The sequence below is a fragment of the Pristiophorus japonicus genome, chromosome 27 (assembly GCF_044704955.1).
Source record: "Pristiophorus japonicus isolate sPriJap1 chromosome 27, sPriJap1.hap1, whole genome shotgun sequence".
NCBI classification, from domain to species: domain Eukaryota; kingdom Metazoa; phylum Chordata; class Chondrichthyes; family Pristiophoridae; genus Pristiophorus; species Pristiophorus japonicus.
Window position 1 is genome coordinate 5,561,129 of NC_092003.1, and position 19,736 is coordinate 5,580,864.

General features: G+C 47.5%; 1 protein-coding gene across 4 annotated transcripts in view; it reads right to left on the bottom strand.

The window, feature by feature from the left end:
* The window catches only part of sptbn2 (spectrin, beta, non-erythrocytic 2), a 376,681-nt gene that overhangs the window by 81,917 nt on the left and 275,028 nt on the right, over positions 1-19,736 (bottom strand). For all 4 annotated transcript variants that reach the window (XM_070868170.1, XM_070868166.1, XM_070868167.1 and 1 more), the window contains 6 exons: positions 15,356-15,529; positions 9,953-10,044; positions 7,381-7,461; positions 4,698-4,813; positions 2,367-2,479; positions 767-954 (listed from right to left, as the gene is read on the bottom strand). In XM_070868170.1, coding sequence (XP_070724271.1) covers positions 767-954; positions 2,367-2,479; positions 4,698-4,813; positions 7,381-7,461; positions 9,953-10,044; positions 15,356-15,529 — 764 coding nt within the window. The remainder of the gene's footprint in view (positions 1-766; positions 955-2,366; positions 2,480-4,697; positions 4,814-7,380; positions 7,462-9,952; positions 10,045-15,355; positions 15,530-19,736) is intronic.

Below are 19,736 nucleotides of genomic sequence, written 5' to 3' on the forward strand. Positions count from 1 at the left end.
CGGAGGGGCGGTACTGAGGGAGCGCCGCACTGTCAGAGGGGCGGTACTGAGGGAGCGCCGCACTGTCGGAGGGGCGGTACTGAGGGAGCGCCGCACTGTCGGAGGGGCGGTACTGAGGGAGCGCCGCACTGTCGGAGGGGCGGTACTGAGGGAGCGCCGCACTGTCGGAGGGGCAGTACTGAGGGAGCGCTGCACTGTCGGAGGGGCGGTGCTGAGGGAGCGCCGCACTGTCGGAGGGCCGGTACTGAGGGACCGCCGCACTGTCGGAGGGGCGGTGCTGAGGGAGCGCCGCACTGTCAGAGGGACAGTAATGAGAGAGCGGCGCACTGTTGGAGGGGCAGTACTGAGGGAGCGGCGCACTGTCGGAGGGGCAGTACTGAGGGAACGGCGCAATGTTGGAGGGGCAGTACTGAGGGAGCGCCGCACTGTCGGAGGGGCCACTTTTGGATGAGACATTAAACCCAGGTCCTGTCTGCTCTTAGAAATGCAAGTCTTTCTTTCTTTCTGTCCCTTTACAGACATTGCTGAGCTCTAAAGGTCCGGGAGTCAGTTTGAGAGTAATTGCTGCGTGTAAATCACTGCCTCCTGCCCATCGGGGCAAGGCCAGGTTATCAAGATCAGAAAATCCAGGAGGAAATGACTGGCTTTCTTTCTCTTTTTAAAATGGGACACAAGCTAGATGCAAGTACCACAGCTAACGCCTAAGTGATGAGCGGGGGCAGGGGAGGGTGGGGCGGATGTTGTGGGGGAGCTCCAGCTCACTTACTTGGGCGGTTTTTCCACAGTGCGGTATGTGTTGAATGCCTGAAGCTGGTTCTGAACCCCGTTCAGTGAGTTTGCCAGCTTGCGGTCGTTCAGTGTGATGATGGTGTGCTCAATCCACTGCAGGAGGTCAGAGGCGAGCGTTTCGTACTTGTCGATCATGTTGTCTGCCTCGATTGCATAGTCCAGCACCTGAGAAGCACAAGCAGCATAATCAGCGACTGGTCGGCACTGCATCGCAGAATGGGTACAACAAACCGACTGACCTACGCGGTACTTGGGTAGTGATTTTGGAGAGGCGTCCCCGGTTAAAAAGTGGCTACAGGGTGTCGTACTGGGCCAGATAGAGACCAGGAATCCCTGCTATGTGCTTAATTAACCGATCTCGCCAGCTGAGGTGCTGCTCTTGTTTTGTGCTCCTAGGATACAAAGAGGGAAAATCAACCAGGATTCCCGTCCCGATCAATACTGAGTGAGTGCGTGCACGCGCACGCTCGGTTATGATGCCCCTGCAGTCAAATAGCTTGAGCATTGTCCAGCTCACAGTGGAGTAATGGCCCCTGGCAGGGGCGGGCGGAGGAAGATACTGGAAGACATCCACGGAATCATACCACAGTGAGGAGTCATTGCCTCTGGGGAAGAGACAATAGAAAATAAGATTAACTCTAGCAGACAGTACAAGCAGCTTCTTTTTGATGACAATATTTGTGGTGGGCACGATGTTGCGATTACAACCTTTGTTGATATTACAGTGCTCTTGTTTTTGTTCTACACAGAAACATAGAAAATAGGTGCAGGAGCGGGCCATTCGGCCCTTCGAGCCTGCACCACCATTCAATATGATCATGGCTGATCATTCACCTCAGTACCCCTTTCCTGCTTTCTCTCCATACCCCTTGATCCCTTTAGCCATAAGGGCCACATCTAACTCCCTCTTGAATATATCCAATGAACTGGCCTCAACAACTCTCTGCGGTAGAGAATTCCACAGGTTAACAACTCTGAGTGAAGAAGTTTCTCCTCATCTGGTGAACCGTCGCTGCACTCCTTCAATAGCAAGAATGTCCTTCCTCAGATTAGGAGACCAAAACTGAACACAATATTCCCGGCGAGGCCTCACTAAGGCCCTGTACAACTGCAGTAAGACCTGCTCCTATACTCAAATCTCCTAGCTATGAAGGCCAACATACCATTTGCCTTCTTCACCGCCTGCTGTACCTGCATGCCAACTTTCAATGACTGATGTACCATGACACCCAGGTCTCGTTGCACCTCCCTTTTTCCTAATCTGCCGCCATTCAGATAATATTCTGCCTTCGTGTTTTTGCCACCAAAGTGGATAACCTCACATTTATCCACATTATACTGCATCTGCCACTCGTTTGCCCACTCATCTAATCTGTCCAAGCCCCCCTGCAGCCTTTTAGCATCCTCCTCATAGCTCACACTGCCACCCAGCTTAGTGTCATCTGCAAACTTGGAGATATTACACTCAATTCCCTCACCCAAATCATTAATGTATATTGTAAATAGCTGGGGTCCCAGCACTGAGACCTGCGGCATCCCACTAGTCAGTGCCTGCCAGTTCTCATCCCTCCTCGTACCTTCCCAATACGTTTCCCTTCCACAGCCAGCGCCTTCATCTTGGAGAAGTAGTGATAGTACGTAGCAACGTAAGTGATGATGGACTTCTCGTCGGGCTGGTCCACACTGACATCTGGAAGCAAAGAAGCTCAAGTGAGTGCGGCCCCTACACCTCACCCAAATGCAACACAACAAAGACCGCTCCCCCCCCACAGCATCAAATCTCTGATGTAAAAGGACTTATTGTCTTCTTCTAGCGTATTACCAGAGTCTGAAAATTACTGTTTGTGATAGTGCAGGAATGCGCAGCGCACCCATGCCAAATCCTGCCGTCAGATATGTTAATGGGAGGCTTTAACTGTAATTTCTAGGCTCTGATCTCTTTGTTTAAATGAAGGAACTCAGGTGAAGGCTTTACACGCTGCACGATAGCACCAAAGCGGACAAGAGTAGAACAGACGAGGTAAATCGAGAAGCAGTGGGAAGGTGATGCATGTTTGGGATTTGGAAGCGGCTGAGGACGGTTCACTGAGTTTGAGTCAGGGAGGGATTTCAACACGAGGATGAGAATTTTAAAATTGAGGCGTTGACGGACCAGGAGTTCAAGAGGATTATCAAAACGAGATATGAGAGTAGACGATTCAAGAGTAAATAAGAGAGAGGCAGGCAACAACCTCATGACATGGATTATCTTTGTGTCTCTGAGTGGTGACAGTGACACTACTGCAGGTGATTCATACTCCTCAATAATTCTCCCCAGTTTATTGTCACCCATTCCTTGACAGGCAGTTGGACTCTGTCCTGATTTTCGCTCCCAAGCGGTGGGGAAGCGTTTGGCCCACACCCCCTGCCTCTCTCCCCTCAATGGCACGGCTGAAGGCAAGTACCCAATATGTAGGGAGCCGCAGAAACAAACGCACAACTTGTCTCACTGGGGACTAACACACTGCTCGATCAGTGTCCGCCGTGGCTCAGTGGGCAGCACACTCGCCTCTGAGTCAGAATGTTGTGGGTTCAAGTCCCACTCCAGAGATTGCAACACAAAAAAATCCAGGCCGATGCTGCCAGGGCCAGTATTGAGCGAGTGGTGCACCGTCAGAGGTGCTGTCTTTCGGATGAGACGTTAAGCCGAGGACCTGTCTGCCCTCGCAGATGGGTGTAAAAGATCCCATGGCCACTATTTTGATGAAGAGCTGGGTTATCCCAGGTGTCCTGGGGGCCAATATTTATCTCTCAATCAACATCACTAAAACCGATGATCTGGGTCATTATGACATCGCTGTGTGTGGGAGCTTGTTGTGCGTAAATGGGCTGCTGCGTTTCCCACATTACAACAGTGACTACACTCCAAAAAGTACTTCATTGGCTGTAAAGCGCTTTGGGACGTCCAGTGGTCGTGAAAGGCGCAATAGAAATGCAAGTATTTCTTTCAATCATGTTTACGAAAGTTTTAATATACAACAACGGCAACTTGTATTTATATAGCGCCTTTAATGTAGTGAAACGACCCAAGGCGCTTCACAGGAGTATTATGAGGCAAAAGATTTGACAGCGAGTCACATAAGGAGAAATTAGGGCAGGTGACCAAAAGCTTGGTCGAAGAGGTAGGTTTTAAAGAGCTTCTTGAAGGAAGAAAGAGAGGTAGAGAGGTGGAGAGGTTTAGGGAGAGAGTTCCAGAGCTTGGGGCCCAGGCAACAGAAGGCACGGCCACCGATGGTTGAGCGATTATAATCAGGGATGCTCAAGAGGCCAGAATTGGAGGAGCGCAGACATCTCAGGGGCTGGAGGAGATTACAGAGCTAGGAAGGGGCGAGGCCTTTGAGGGATTTAAAAACAAGGTTGAGAATTTTGGAATCAAAGCATTGCTTAACCGGAAGCCGATGTAGGTCAGCAAGCACAGGGGGTGATGGGTGAGTGGGACTCGGTGCGAGTTAGGACATTGGACAGCCGAGTTTTGGATCACCTCTAGATTACATAGGATATGATATGGCAGGCCAGCCAGGGGTGCATTGGAATAGTCAAGTCTGGAGGTAACAAAGACATGGATGAGGGCTTCAGCAGCGGATGAGCTGAAGCAAGGGCGGAGGCGGGCGATGTCACAGAGGTGGAAATAGGCAGTCTTAGTTATGCTGCGGATAGGTGGTCGAAAGCGCTTTTCGGGGTCAAATACGGACAGCAAGATTGTGAACAGTCTGGTTCAGCCTCAGACAGAAGTTGGGGAGAGGGATGGAGTCAGTGGCTAGGGAACGGAGGTTGTGGCAGGGACCGAAAACAATGGCTTCGGTCTTCCCAATACACCGGTTACAGCCAGTTAGGATCAAGTCTATGCCCGTATACGTGCCCTTATGTACCTTCAGGGTCCAGCAGCTTGGTGAGCCCCAGCTGCTGCTCTGCCACGTTGAAAGCATTCTGCAAGTTGTGGTGAGCGTTCGATTTCTTTAGTTTGTCAAAATCAATCAGATCGGGCCTGCAAGGAAGAACAAAGATAAAGGTCCTACCTATATTTAAAGAACAAGGCTAACATCACATGATTACAAACTGGATCCTATGTAGGGTGAGACTGCACTAAAATAAGACCATAAGAAAACAGGAGCCGAAGTCGGCCATGCGGCTCCTTGAGCCCACTCTGCCAGTCAATAAGATCACGGCTGACCTTTGACCTCAACTCCACTTTCCCGCCCAATCGCTTGCTGTAGTCATCCAACTTGATTTTTTACATGTTTTAATTGTGACCACTGGGAGAGGTCAAAGTTGATTGTAAATCTAGAAACGAGCACTGGAGCCAGAGCCTGACATCAGGAAATGTTTTCCCCAGTCGGTAAAGATAGTGTGTAACTCCGCTGCACACACCAGGAAGGTCCCAGGTTTGATTCCCGATCTGTACTGAGCAAACTGATCTCAGCCAGGAAGTTTTTTTTTAAAAATTTGGTCATGGGATGTGGGCGTCGCTGGCAAGGCCAGCATTTATTGCCCATCCCTAATCTCCCTTGAGAAGGTGGCGGTGAGCTGCCTTCTTGAACCTCTCCAATCCGTGTGGTGAAGGTGCTCCCACAGTGCTGTTAGGGAGGGAGTTCCAGGATTTTGACCCAGTGGCAATGAAGGAACGGCCGATATATTTCCAAGTCAGGATGGGGTGTGGCTTGGTGGTGGTGGTAATCCCATGAGCCTGATGCCCTTGCCCTTCTAGGTGGTAGAGGGCGTGTGTTTGGGAGGTGCTGCTGAAGAAGCCTTCGGAACGTTTCCTACAATCTATAATGTGTGGATGCTGGGCTAAGTGTGGTGCCCTTGACTTTCTCAGCACTCATTATCTAGGTTCATGTTGAACAGAGAAACACAGAAAATAGGAGCAGTAGCAGGCCATTTAGTCCTGAGTCTGCACCGCCATTCAATATGATCATGGCTAATCCTCTATCTCTTGGCTGAGGGACCAGAGCTGTACCCCAGCAGGCATCAGTGCTTTTAAAAAAAAAACTGGGGGAAATCAGGGTTGCAGCAGTCTCTGGATATGTACTTTGACTATCGCTCAGCCATGCTGCTGGGAGAGGGCCCTCTACTGTTACTGATCCGGGATTGATGCTGGAGCACCATTAATTCCATGGGTATCATCAGTAAATCTGTAAACATAATTCCGCAACAAATTACATGCTGCACACTATTAAATTATAACTCGCTGCTGTGAATTTTCCAACACTTCTTTGGAAGGTTGTAAAATTAGCAGAAATAAGTTAACATATTAGAACAACCTGTAGTTATATAGTGGTTTTGATACACTGAAACAAGCGGAGCTTCCTCACAAAGCGGGGAGTGGAAATTCTGGTGAAAGTGAGAGACAATAGCAACGGCCTGGGGTTACGAGAAAGGTTCAGGGAGGCGCCCAAAGAAATGGTCTCAGGGACTGGTGATTTGGGGGGCTTCTGAAGATGGAGAGAAATGTGGCATGGCAGTGTGATTTAGGGTGGTAACTGCAGGGTTCCAGAGGCGAATAGCTGAAGGCTCTGCCACTTCTGGTGAACTGAGCTTGGCCTGGGGAGGGGGACAGGATAAGACACAGTAGGGCAGAGTTTGTAGAATGGAGGTTGGAAGCTATGTTATAAGGTTGGAGGAAGTTGCAGAGGTAGAGTGGGGCAAGGCCATGGAGGGATTTGTAAACAAGGATTTAGAATGGCTATGTTGAGGATAGGGAGCCAATGGAAAACAGGAGTGCCAAGCGAGGAAGGCTTACAATGGGATAAGATACAGGGCAGCAGGGAGGAGATGTTTATGTGAGGAGCTCAAGGGCTGATGGCACCTTTAGAAAGTCAAGCCTGGAGGGGACATGAGCTTGGACGAGAGTTTCAACAGTTGTGGGACTGAGGTACGATGGAGCTGGGTAATATTAAAAGAGAAGGCAGTAGATGATGGATAGGATTTGGAGTTTGAAGCTCTGCTCAGTGTCAACATCACACCGAGGTTGCTCATTGAAGGGATCAACCCCAGCAAGCAGCCAGCTAGGTGCTATGGTGTGGAATTTCTGGCAAAAGCCAATGGTCACATGGCTTAACCTGTGTCTACTTAGCGCATGCATCTGTCTTGAAACAGAGAACACTGAAAATCGTAAACTGAGCTGGGAAAAATCATTGATACCATTTACTCCATCTTAAGAAAGTAACACTAACATGTGAACAATGTTCTGCACCTTTGTACAATACTGACACTTGGGGTGGAAATTCGGTTTTCTAGCGCCTCAGTTAGCGGCCAGAAGGAGCGTTAAAGCTTGCGTAATAGCGTGGCGACCAGACGTGCAGCTTTTAACGCCGCACCGGACCTTCTAGTTGAGTTAAATCCTAGCTGCTCACTATCCGTCCAATCGTGACGTCAGTTGGGTGCAACGACCGCATTAGCGCCTTCGCTCGCTAAATTTGGTCCGGCCTGGATTAACGCCTCAAAATGGGCGGTAACAAATTTCCACCCCCTTAGTATTTACATTATTATATGAACAGTCAGGTAATGTTGTCTTGAAGGACACGGTTCGATGTTTGACGGAATGATACGTACCGGTGCTTGTGGACAATTGCATTGAAGGCCAGTCCATCCCTCCAGCTGGTGGTGAAGTTGTGAACATTAACATTGGGGTACCTGCAAAACACAAAAAACAACCCAGTCTGTTGAAGAGTTCAGATTAGTGTCAAACCGTGACTGAAGCAGTTCAGAGAAGGTTCACTAGGTTGATTCTGGAGATGAGGAGGTTGACTTATAAGGAAAGGTTGAGTAGATTGGACCTCTACTCATTGGAATTCAGAAGATTGAGAGGTGACATCGAAACGTATAAGGTTATGAGGGAGCTTGACAAGGTGGATGCAGAGAGGATGTTTCCACTGATGGTGGGGGAAGACTAGAACTATACTAGGGCATGATCTTAGAATAAGGGGCCGCCCATTTAAAAGTGAGATGAGGAGAAATTTCTTCTCAGAGGGTTGTAAATCTGTGGAATTCGCTGCCTCAGAGAGCTGTGGAAGCTGGGACATTGAATAAATTTAAGACAGAAATAGACAGTTTCTTAAACGATAAGGGGATAAGAGGTTATGGGGAGCGGGCAGGGAAGTGGAGCTGAGTCCATGATCGGATCAGCCATGATCATATTAAATGGCGGAGCTGACTTGAGGGGCCGTATGGCCTACTCCTGCTCCTGTTTCTTATGTTCTTATGATGCACAAACTGAGAAACAGCAAGTTAAGGAAGCGGTTCTTCACACACAAAGAGTGATTAATGTCTGCAATGGAGTAAAGTGGGATGGACTGAATGGCCTCCTTGATCAGTATTTATCTTGGTAACGGCCTCCAGGTTGCTACCTGACTGGAGGTGTTTGAGTGGAAGAGTACGTGTATGTTCTGTCGAGGTGGGGAATAGGGCAGGAATCGATGAAGAGAACCAGAACACTTTATGCAGATGTCTGACCAGAATCAAAAATTAAAGATATAGGCCAACGATGAGTGGCTGAAGAGGAGGGAGCTTTCAGATATGTGAGAGACTCCAGAACTGACAATTGCCACACGGGGTGACAGAGCCCAGCCTCTTTGTCACTGGTTAGTAATGGTGCTCGCTTCAGTACGTACCTCACTGTCAAACTTGAGTATTATAGAATCATAGAAATTTACAACATGGAAGGAGGCCATTCGGCCCATCGTGGCCGACCAAGAGCTATCCAGCCTAATCCCACTTTCCAGCTCTCGGTCCGTAGCCCTGTAGGTTACGGCACTTCAAGTGCACATCCAAGTACTTTTTGAGGGTGAGGGTTTCTGCCTCTACCACCCTTTCAGGAAGAGAGTTCCAGACCCCCACCACCCTCTGGGTGAAGAAATTTCCCCTCAAATCCCCTCTAAACCTCCCCCCAATTACTATCTATGCCCCCTGGTTGTTGACCCCTCTGCCAAGGGAAACAGGTCCGTCCTATCCACTCTATCTCGGCCCCTCATAATTTTATACACCTCAATCAGGTCTCCCCTCAGCCTCCTCTGTTCCCAGCCTATCCAATCTTTCCTCATCGCTAAAATTCTCCAGTCCAGGCAACATCCTGGTAAATCTCCTCTGCACCCTCTCTAGTGCAATCACATCCTTCCTGTAATGTGGTGACCAGAACTGCACGCAGTACTCCAACTGTGGGCCTAACTAGTGTTTTATACTGTTCAAGCATAACCCCCCCTGCTCTTATATTTTATGCCGCGGCTAATAAAGGCAACTATTCCGTATGCCTTCTTAACCATCTTATCTACCCGGCCTACTACCTGCAGGAGTAATATATTTTTGTAAGTGAATTTTGGCATGAGGCCTAATGGTGTTGGAAATGGAAAACTTTTCTACCCAGTGTCAGTGCCAAACACACATAGGGCAAGTATAGCACAGATAGCTACTACATAAAGTTCCCTATAAACTACAACAACAACTTGTATTTATATAGCACCTTTAACATAGTAAAACCTTACAAGGCGCTTCAATGTTATAAGACAAAACAAATAAATTTGACACTGAGCCACATTAAGAAGAAATTAGCGCAGGTGACCAAAAGCTGGGCCAAAAAGGTAGGTTTTAAGGAGCGTCTTAAATGAGGAAAGAGAGGCGGAGAGGTTTAGGAAGGGAGTTCCAGAGCTTGGGGCCCAGGCAGCAGAAGGCACGGCCACCAATGGTGGAGCGATTATAATCAGGGATGCTCAGGAGGGCAGAATTAGAGGAACGCAGACATCTCGGGGGGTTTGTGGGGCTGCGAGATTACAGAGATAGGGAGGGGCGAAGCCATGGAGGGATTTGTAAACAAGAATGAGAACTTTGAAATCGAGTGCCTCAGCTTCAACCTCAGAAGAGCAGAGATTTTATAAATACTGGTTCTAATGAAGGGACATTCATTTCTTGGTCAGGTGTTCACCCTTCTCTGCATTTCCAGCATTGCCCGTTCTTTATGGATTATATACATTGCAAGGATCTGCCATTCATTTCCCACATTGAACGAGCGACTACACTCCAAAAGTACTTCATTGGCTGTGAAGCGTTTTGAGACTTCCGGTGGTCGTGAAAGGCGCCATATAAATGTAAATCAGTCTGTCTTTCTTTCTGGCATTTTTCCACTTGTGCTTACCCTGCTGTCTTCATCTGGCACCACAGCAGCAGCGCGTCCTTGGCAGATTTCTTTTCTTTGTTATCCTCAGTTTCAACACTGATATCCTGGATCTGTGGAAATAGAAGCCATGATAAGTAAAGTACACATCAGCACGACCAACGACTGCCTTACTTATTGCAGAACGAGTCAAAAGCAAAGCATCATTTGGGCCCTCCGCGTGACCTTAAGCACTGACTCAGTGCGGCGAGCTCGCGGACCCCTCCGCGGCTGTTTAGCAGTGGCCTTGTGAGTCAGTGCCTCCGGGAGAGGTGGCGGTGTGAGAGGGCGAGAAAAGAAGAAAACGGCTTTTTGCAGTCAAGCTGCAGCCCAGTCCAGGTTCTGGACACACAAAGAAAACTGGCAGATGAGGCAAAGCAATATTAGTTCTGCTGCAGGGAAGATGCAGTGAGCGGGACAGGGCTTACACAAGTTTGCTGACACAGGTACTTTTGATAAAGAACAATGAGGGATGGTCACGATAGATGCATGAATTCGAATACTCCTGACCGGAATAGATTGTTTAACCCTTTGCTGCCCCTAGAAAACCGTTTACACAAAGCGAACAACTTTCTGAAGGAAGGAGGTTTCCGTTGCTTCCTATTTGTATCTTCTGCTGAAACCCTCATCCGTGCCTTGTTCACCTCCAGACTCGAATATTCGACTCCGGACTCCTGGCCTGCCTCCCATCCTCCTCCCTCCATAAATTTCAGCTCGTCCAAAGCTCTGCTGCCTTTATCCTATCCTGCAATCGATCCTGCTCACCTATCTTCTTCTCCTTCTTCTTAGGTGGTCCCCGTGGAGTCGAGGATGACTTGCTTCCACACTAAGTTCTCAGGTGACTGATGAGACCAATGCGGGACCTACAGTCTCGGTCACAGGTGGGGCAGACGGTGGTCGAAGGGACGGGTGGGTGGGGTGCTCCTTCCGCTGTCTGCGCTTGGCTTCCGTGTGCTCCCGACGAAGAGACTCGAAATATTCGTCGCTTCCCGGATGCTTCTCCTCCGCTTGGAGCGGTCTCGGGCCAGAGATTCCCAAGAGTCGGTGGGGAGGTTACATTTTTTCAAGGAGGCTTTAAGTGTGTCTTTGAAGAGATTTCCCTGCCCTCCTGGGACTCGCTTGCCGTGTCGGAGCTCGGAGTAGAGCGCTTGTTTCGGGAGTCTAGAATCGGGCATGCAGACGATGTGGCCCATCCCTTGGAGCTGATCAAGCGTGGTCAGTGCTTCGATGCTGGGGATGTGACGCTGGTGCACCTATCCTGCCAATTTACAGGATTTTGCGGCTGGTACTGCTGTGTACTTCTCCAGTGCTTTGAGGTGCCTACGTACATAGTCCGTATCTCTGAATGTCACCCAAAACACTCATCACCCCTGTACTTGCTAACCTACATTGGCTCTTGGTCAAATGCCTCAAGTATATTTCAAATCGGAGATTGATAGACCTTTGTTGGGTGAGGGTATTAATGGTTGTGGAACCAACTCAGGTAGATACAAATCCTCCCAGATCTAACAGAAGGCTCGAGGGGCTGTGTTCCTTTTATCTCGCTCGGCAGGACAGCAGTACCAGCCACAAAGCTCACCATGCCTTTCAGGGAATGTGTTAGACATGCCGAGGCACAGTATAAATATAATAATGCTTTCTCGTCTCTCACTGAAGTTTCTCCGCTGATATGTTTACACAACCGCGTGTTCCCAAGTTTCACTTTAGAAATAAGCTCTGCCTTGGGGAAAATGACTCTCAATCTCTTCTCACAACGATGTCTGCCAGCGTGATCCTAGCACGTTAATCATACTTCTGTGACCTTTCATTTATCAGCATTGCTTTCATCCAGATGAAGCATGCAATAATAAACTGGCTTGACATTGGGGATCGAACTGTGTTACTAAATTCAGACTTCAGAACAGGAAATGCCCAAAATACAAGGCATGACAGTCTGCTTCGGAAAGATAAAAGGGCAAGTTAAAGGTTCGGGTGGAGGCTCTTCACAATAACCTTCTGAAGTGTCTCCACCCAAAATATTAACCTGCCTCTTCTTGTTTCAAATGCTGACAGACCTGCTGTTTAATGCAAGCAGTTGGGTTTTATTCCCAATTTCCAAAACTGCAAGTTATCGAGAACAATAACGTGCGTTTAATATCACTCTCCTCCAGTTCTGGCCTCTTGTGCATCCTCGATTTTAATCTCTCCACCATTGGGGGCTGTGCCTTCAGCTGCCTGGGCCCCAAGCTCTGTAATTCCCTCCCTAAACCGCTCCGCCTCTCTCTCTCCCTTTAATGCGCATTGTAATGTATTTGCTTCATGGGTTCTTTGCTTAAGAATTCATAGCAACACATTGCTATTATGAACGAGTTGGTTTATTAACAAAGGTTTCACAATCGCACTACACATTACCAGTTCATCCACTAGGCTCACAACTGCATACCTCATCATGGATGACCTACTCAACTGACTGGGGTTTTATTGAGTCTTGTGAACGTCACGTGACTGGCTAAGCCACTCACAATGCAACAGCTCTACAAACCTGTGAGCATACATTACACGTACCTTGAAACCTACGTCTTTGATCAAGCTTTTCGTCACCTATCCTAATACCTCCTTATGTGGTGTCAACTTTTGTTTGATAATCGCACCCGTGAAGCGTCTTGGAATGTTTCACTACGTTAAAGGTGCTATATAAATACAGGTTGTGGTTGCTTTTCTCTAACGCCTCTCCAACACGGCAATGTCCTTTTGAAGGCAGTATTGCCCTAGACTGCACACGAGCCCCAGGTGGGCAGAGGAAACGCTTCAAGGGCACCCTCAAAGCCTCCCTGATAAAGTGCGACATCCCCACTGGCACCTGGGAGTCCCTGGCCAAAGACCAGTACGCCCTAAGTGGAGGAAGTGCACCCGGGAGGGCGCTGAGCACCTCGAGTCTCGTCGCCGAGAGCATGCAGAAAGCAAGCGCAGGCAGCGGAAGGAGCATGCGGAAAACCAATCCCATCCTCCCCTTCCCTCAACCACTGTCTGTCCCACCTGTGACAGAGACTGTAATCCCCGTATTGGACTGTACAGTCACCTGAGAACTCACTTTTAGAGTGGAAGCAATTTCGAGGGACTGCCTATGATGATGCACACAATGTTCCAAATGTGGCCTCACTGATGATCTACGCAAGGCTGGAAAAACTGGTTCTGTTTTACTGTTAAATGCCCTTGAGATGCAGCTCAATGCAACATCAGCCTTGTTGATATCCCAGTACAATAATCCATGTAAAATGGTCAATGATTGTACTCGAATCGATTTCTCTTTCCGCACTTGCTTCATTATCTACATAATTCCTGCTAGACTGTACCTCACAGTTTCTCCACATGAAAATGCATCAGTTCAGGTTCCTTTGATTACTATCAATTGCCCTTATACCTGTTACATGGCACCATACGCACCAAGTACTCTCCCCTATATTGACTGTTTCCAGCAGAGCCCCAGGGCAGATCCCAGCAGCACCAGCTCCGAACCACAACTTTGTTTACATTCATCACATTCTGCTTACTGTTTCTAAACTGGTTTTCCAGCTAATTAGATAATCTGCTATATTCTTTTCTTGAACCAATTGTCTGCAATGCTTAAATATCCTCGGCTATAGTACAGCAATGAGAAATGTACACACTGTTCCAGATTATCATCGCTTCCTGGGATTTGCATCCTATCCCCCTGGCTGTGCGTCCCAGGGTATAGCTAGCTTTTCTTACCATTGCTAGATGCTACGCTATTGGGATCAGTGAGTTATCCACCAATACTCCTAAATCCCTCTTGTGTTATGCAGATTTAAAGTAATTGGTAGGGGGTTTAGAGGGGATTTGAGAGGAAATCTTTCACCCAGAGGGTGGTGGGGGTCTGGAACTCACTGCCTGAAAGGGTGGTAGAGGCAGAAACCTTCACATTTAAAAAGTACCTGGGTATGCATTTGAAATGCCGTAAGCTACAGGGCTATGGACCAAGAGCTGGAAAGTGGCAATAGACGGGATAGCTCTTTGTCGGCTGGCACGGACATGATGGGCCGAAATGGCCTCCTTCCATGCTGTAAATTTCCATGATTCTATCCGACAGCCATTTAGTTTATGTTCTCACTGTTCATTTTCCTTCCATTGTCTTATTATCTTGCATTTTCCCTACAGCGAATGCTATTTGCCACTCATCTGCAACTTAACCAAATGTAATATGTGCCCCGGTGAGTATGCTCACAGGTTTGTAGAGTTGTGAGTGGCTTAGCCAGTCATGTGATGTTCACAAGACTCTATAAAACCCCAGCCAGTTGGGTTCAAGGGATCCACGATGAGGCAGGTGGTTGTAAGCCTGGTGAAAGAACTGGTAATGTGTCGTGTGATTGTTAAACCTTTGCTAATAAACCAACTCGTTCTTAATAGCAATGTGTTGCCAAGAATTCTTAAGCAAAGTACCCATGATGCAAATACATTACATAGAAACATAGAAAACAGGTGCAGGAGTAGGCCATTCGGCCCTTTGAGCCTGCACCACCACGCAATATGATCATGGCTGATCATGCAACTTCAGTACCCCATTACACCAGGGAGCCAAGCTGAATGGGGAGTAGAAACATAGAAACATAGAAAATAGGTGCAGGAGTAGGCCATTCGGCCCTTCTAGCCTGCACCGCCATTCAATGAGTTCATGGCTGAACATGCAACTTCAGTACCCCATTCCTGCTTTCTCACCATACCCTTTGATTCCCCTAGTAGTAAGGACTTCATCTAACTCCTTTTTGAATATATTTAGTAAATTGGCCTCAACAACTTTCTGTGGTAGAGAATTCCACAGGTTCACCACTCTCTGGGTGAAGAAATTCCTCCTCATCTCGGTCCTAAATATCCTTAGACTGTGTCCCCTGGTTCTGGACTTCCCCAACATTGGGAACATTCTTCCTGCATCTAACCTGTCTAACCCCATCAGAATTTTAAACGTTTCTATGAGGTCCCCTCTCATTCTTCTGAACTCCAGTGAATACAAGCCCAGTTGATCCAGTCTTTCTTGATAGGTCAGTCCCGCCATTCCGGGAATCAGTCTTGTGAACCTTCGCTGCACTCCCTCAATAGCAAGAATGTCCTTCCTCAGATTAGGAGACCAAAACTGTACACAATACTCCAGGTGATTAGGATACACCAAGTTTGGATTTTAAAAGCCATTATAGTGTCACGGGTAAGGAAAGACCGAGGGCGGTAAGGCCTGCCGCGGTTTTGAAATCCTAGGGAAGGATGACTTAGAGTCGGAGAAAATTTGCCCCGTATTTAATTATCTTAATAGACAACCATTCATTGGGGGTTTGTAATTCATTCACTATTCATAATAACAAATGAATCTTCAAGACCTGAAAATGTTGCACCTAGTACCTGAAATCGAAGGATGATGGTCCAGATCAGGCCCAGAGTGAGGCGGTGGTTCCCATCAACAATGTCGTGTGAGCCCATATTTTCCAGATGGACTTTCTGCTCCTTCAAGAATTGCAGGGCCTTATCCACGTTCTCCAAACAGTGAATCCGCATGCGTCCTTTGGTGGGCTTGGGCTGCAAATAGAAGCAGAAATCTTGGGTTTAATATCACGAGGTCACTAATCGAGTCACTCCTCCATGATTTGGCAATCCAGTCACTTGCGGGGCCTGAAAGTTTATCAATAAAAAAATGTTTCAGACGGTGATACACCAAGTTCAGGATCAAACAGTCTCATATCTCAACTGCGAAACGCTGAAGATCCGTCTTGTACCGAATGTCTTCCCTCAACTCCTGCTTGGTGTTTGTTCTCTCGACCCTCCCCGCCCCATTTTGTGATGCACCTTGTCACGTTAAAGTTGCTATTTAAATGGACATTACTGTGGTGGATTTTCAGGAAAGTCCTGCAGCATTGTTGCACACTTCAGGACCTGTGCAGCTCCAATCAGTGGGAACCAAAGAAATAGGAGCAGGAGTCGGCCATTCGGCCCCTCAAGCCTGCTCCGCCATTCAATAAGATCATGGCTGATCATCGACCTCAACTCCACTTTCCCGCCCAATCCCCTTATCACTTGATTCCCTTAATATCCAAAAATCTATCGATCTCAGGCTTGAATATACTTTAAGGAATTAACACCTTCATGAACGGAGGGGTGTAAAAAAAGCAAAAACCGAGTTCACAAAAGTGTACGAATTTAAAACTTTGGCATTCATTCCGGTAATGTATGCACCTGCGAGTATGCTCACTAATTTGTAGAGCTGTTGCATGGCCAAGGGGGCCATCAACCGGTCCAGGCAGCGGACGGTCGAGGGGGCCGTTCAGTCCGACTGCCTGCCTCTCTTCCCCGGTTATATCCGAGCCAGTGTGTCCCTGGAGATGGAGCACGCGAAAGGTGGGCGCTGGAGGGACTGGAGTGCATCATCACCCCCGGCAACCAAATTTTAATTTGATTTGTGTTTCTGGCTAAAAGTTAATTGGTTTATTTGTCGGTTTTAGTGCCCCCTGTTAATAAGGGGGCACTTGATTGATGGTCTCAACTAAAATTGGTTGTATCCTGTTGATTGTGCCTTTAAAAAAGGGACACTTGATTTAATAGTTTTACACAAAATAGTTGTAGAGCTGTTGCATTGTGAGTAGCTTAGCCAGTCACGTGATGTTCACAAGACTCAATAAAACCCCAGTCAGTTGGGTTTAGGTCATCCACAATGAGGCATGCGGTTGTGAGCCTGGTGGATGAACTGGTAATGTGTAGTGCGATTGTTAACCCTTTGTTAATAAACCAACTCGTTCTTAATAGCAAAGTGTTGCTATGAATTCTTAAGCAAAGAACCCATGAAGCAAATACATTACAATTCGCACCTAGTTTCACAGAAAAATACGTGTGACTTGGATTTTATATCTGGATTCATTCGACATTTAAAAAAAACGATCCTTAAAAATATTCTCCCTGCGCAGTCTGTGAGTAAAATGTTTCATCAGGAATTAAGATGTCGAGTGATTAAACAGGAAGACTAATTGATATATGCACTCACCAGTGCTGCTGACATTAAATAAATGACCTGCTGCACTCCTGCCTCTGGCAAACACTTGTCATCGAGCTGAGAACACACTCATTCATCTTTATTTGCACATAGAAAGTTCATTAAACACGAGCAGACACAGAGCGCATAGGCGTGATTGATCCAGTCTATAAACTGTGATTAATGTAAGGTACGAGTTCACCCACACAGCCAAAGAGGCATAAATGTGTGCGCCTAATGAATGACTCACTCCATATCCGTGATGTCATCTACCCACTCTGGCCTCATATTAGATCTTCGACATCGGGGTTCCAAGGAACCTCATCACATTTAAGGGCGAATTCTGTTGTAGCTGTGGCTCAGCGGGTAGCACTCTCGCCTCTGAGTCAGAAGGTAGTGGGTTCAAGTCCCACTCCAGGGACTTGAGCGCATAAATCTAAACTGACACTCCAGTGCAGTATCGAGGAAGTGTTGCACTGTTGAAGGTGTCGTCTTTCGGCTGAGATGTTGCACCGAGGCCCCATCTGCCCCTCAGGTGGACGTAAAAGATTCCATGGCACTATTTCGAGGAAGAGCAGGGGAGTTATCCCCTCTGTCCTGGGGCCAATATTTATCCCTCAATCAACATAACAAAAACAGATGATCTGGGTCATTATCACGTTGCTGTGTGTGGGAGCTTGCTGTGCGCAAATTGGCTGCCGTGTTTCCCACATTACAACAGTGACTACACTTCAGTAAGTACTTCATTGGCTGTAAAGCGCTTGGAGACATCCGGTAGTCGTGGAAGGTGCTATATAAATGTAAGTGTTTTTTTTAATGTGCTCCCAGTGGCGACGGGAGATTCAGGTTACAATGTTGTAGTTTTATCACTGATCCTTCAAGCACGGCTTTCCTGCAGGGAGAGTGGAATTAACCCTTTAATTCCTAACAACATTTTTATCTTGATACTTTACTGACAGCACTACTGCCGAGAACACTTTGAATATAGGGGAGGTGGACTTTACATCTCTAACTCCACCTTAGTAGGGGTCTTCAGACCTTTCTGTATGGGGTACGCCCGGCAAATATTGACACACTCCTTGGGACTCGCTTAACAACAACAACTTGAATTTATATAGCGCCTTTAACGTCGAGAAACGTCCCAAGGCGCTTCACAGGAGTATTATGAGATTAAAAACTTTGACACCGAGCCGTATAAGTAGAAATTAGGACAGGTGACCAAAAACTTGGTCAAAGAGGTAGGTTTTAAGGAGGGTCTTGAAGGAGGAAAGAGAGGGAGAGAGGCGGAAAGGTTTAGGCAGGGAGTTCCAGAGCTTAGGGCCTAGGCAGTTGAAGGCACAGCCACCAATGGTGGAGCGATTATAATCAGGAATGCTCAGGAGGGCAGAATTAGAGGAGCGCAGACATCTCGGGGGGTTGTGGGGTGGGGAGGAGATTATAGAGATAGGGAGGGGGCGAGGCCTTGGAGAGATTTGAAAACAAGGATGAGAATTTTGAAATCGATGCGTCGCTTAACCGGAAGCCAATGTAGGTCAGCGAGCACAGGAGGTGATGGGTGAGTTAGGACACGGGCATCGAGTTTCGGATCATCTCTAGTTTAAAATACTTCCTCAAATACTTTTAACTTCTGAAAAACAGGATTAGCGTCTCAAAGGAACACAGCGCTATTACTGCAGAAAGCGTTTTGTTTTCATTAGTGTACTGTAACAGAAATAATGTGCCGGGGCAGTCAACAAACGCGAATGCAGAATTCTCCAGACGCAGTTTTTGAAGCTAATTTGCCAAACTCGAGACAGACAGAAATCTGATGACCTTGCAGCCCCAGGGATCTTCCCCCAGACTCCTTTCGGTCTGCACAACCATGGTCTGAAATCACGTGCGCCTGGAATCCAACCGTAGCTGGCTCCAAAAGCTGGCAGTCACCGGCAGTGCAAATTGTGAACTCCTTTCTGCTTCGGCCTCCAATGGGCCCGACAGGGAGCATCATGGACACCAGAGCGTACCACTTAAGCGGAAGCCTGCAACCTCTGAGCACTGCCCAGCTATGTCAATATAAAACCCCCTGAGAGGGAGAAAGATCAATAGATTATAAAAAAGGGAAATAGCTGGAGAGAAAATAAAAAGAGAATGAGAACAAAAATGCAGGATCAGATTTGTAATGTCTGCAAACAGTTTTTCAGCAGCGTTGAATATCTGCATTAAGGTGGAGAAAGAGATGAACCCCATGCACATTCCACACTCCCAGGGAGTCCATCGCAGGAGAGAGCCGGTGCAGCCCGTGATTTGCTGCTCCTTTAAAAGGAATGGACAGAGGAACGCAGGCTCCATATGCACTACTGAAAGCAACAAACTGGCCCTTTAAAATCTTCACTTACCAACATAAGAGACAGGAGCAGGAGTCGGCCATTTGGCCCCTCGAGCCTGTTCCGTCATTCAATGTGATCATGGCTGATCTTCGACCTCAACTGCACTACCTCCACATCCCTTAATATTCAAAAATCTATCAATCTCTGTCTTGAGTATACTCTACGACTGAGCCTCCACAGCCCTCTGGGGTAGAGAATTCCAGAATTAGTTAATTCCAGAATTAATACTGAACCACTTTTGAAAAATAGAAGATAAAGCAGTGTTGCTGACACGGACCAGTTGGTCCGAATGGCTTGTTTCGGTGCCGTAGATTCTATTCAATAATGGCGTGAAGGCGATACTAGTGACAAACACTTTGATGCTTTCGTATGAAACCCTTTTAACTAAGATGTCGGG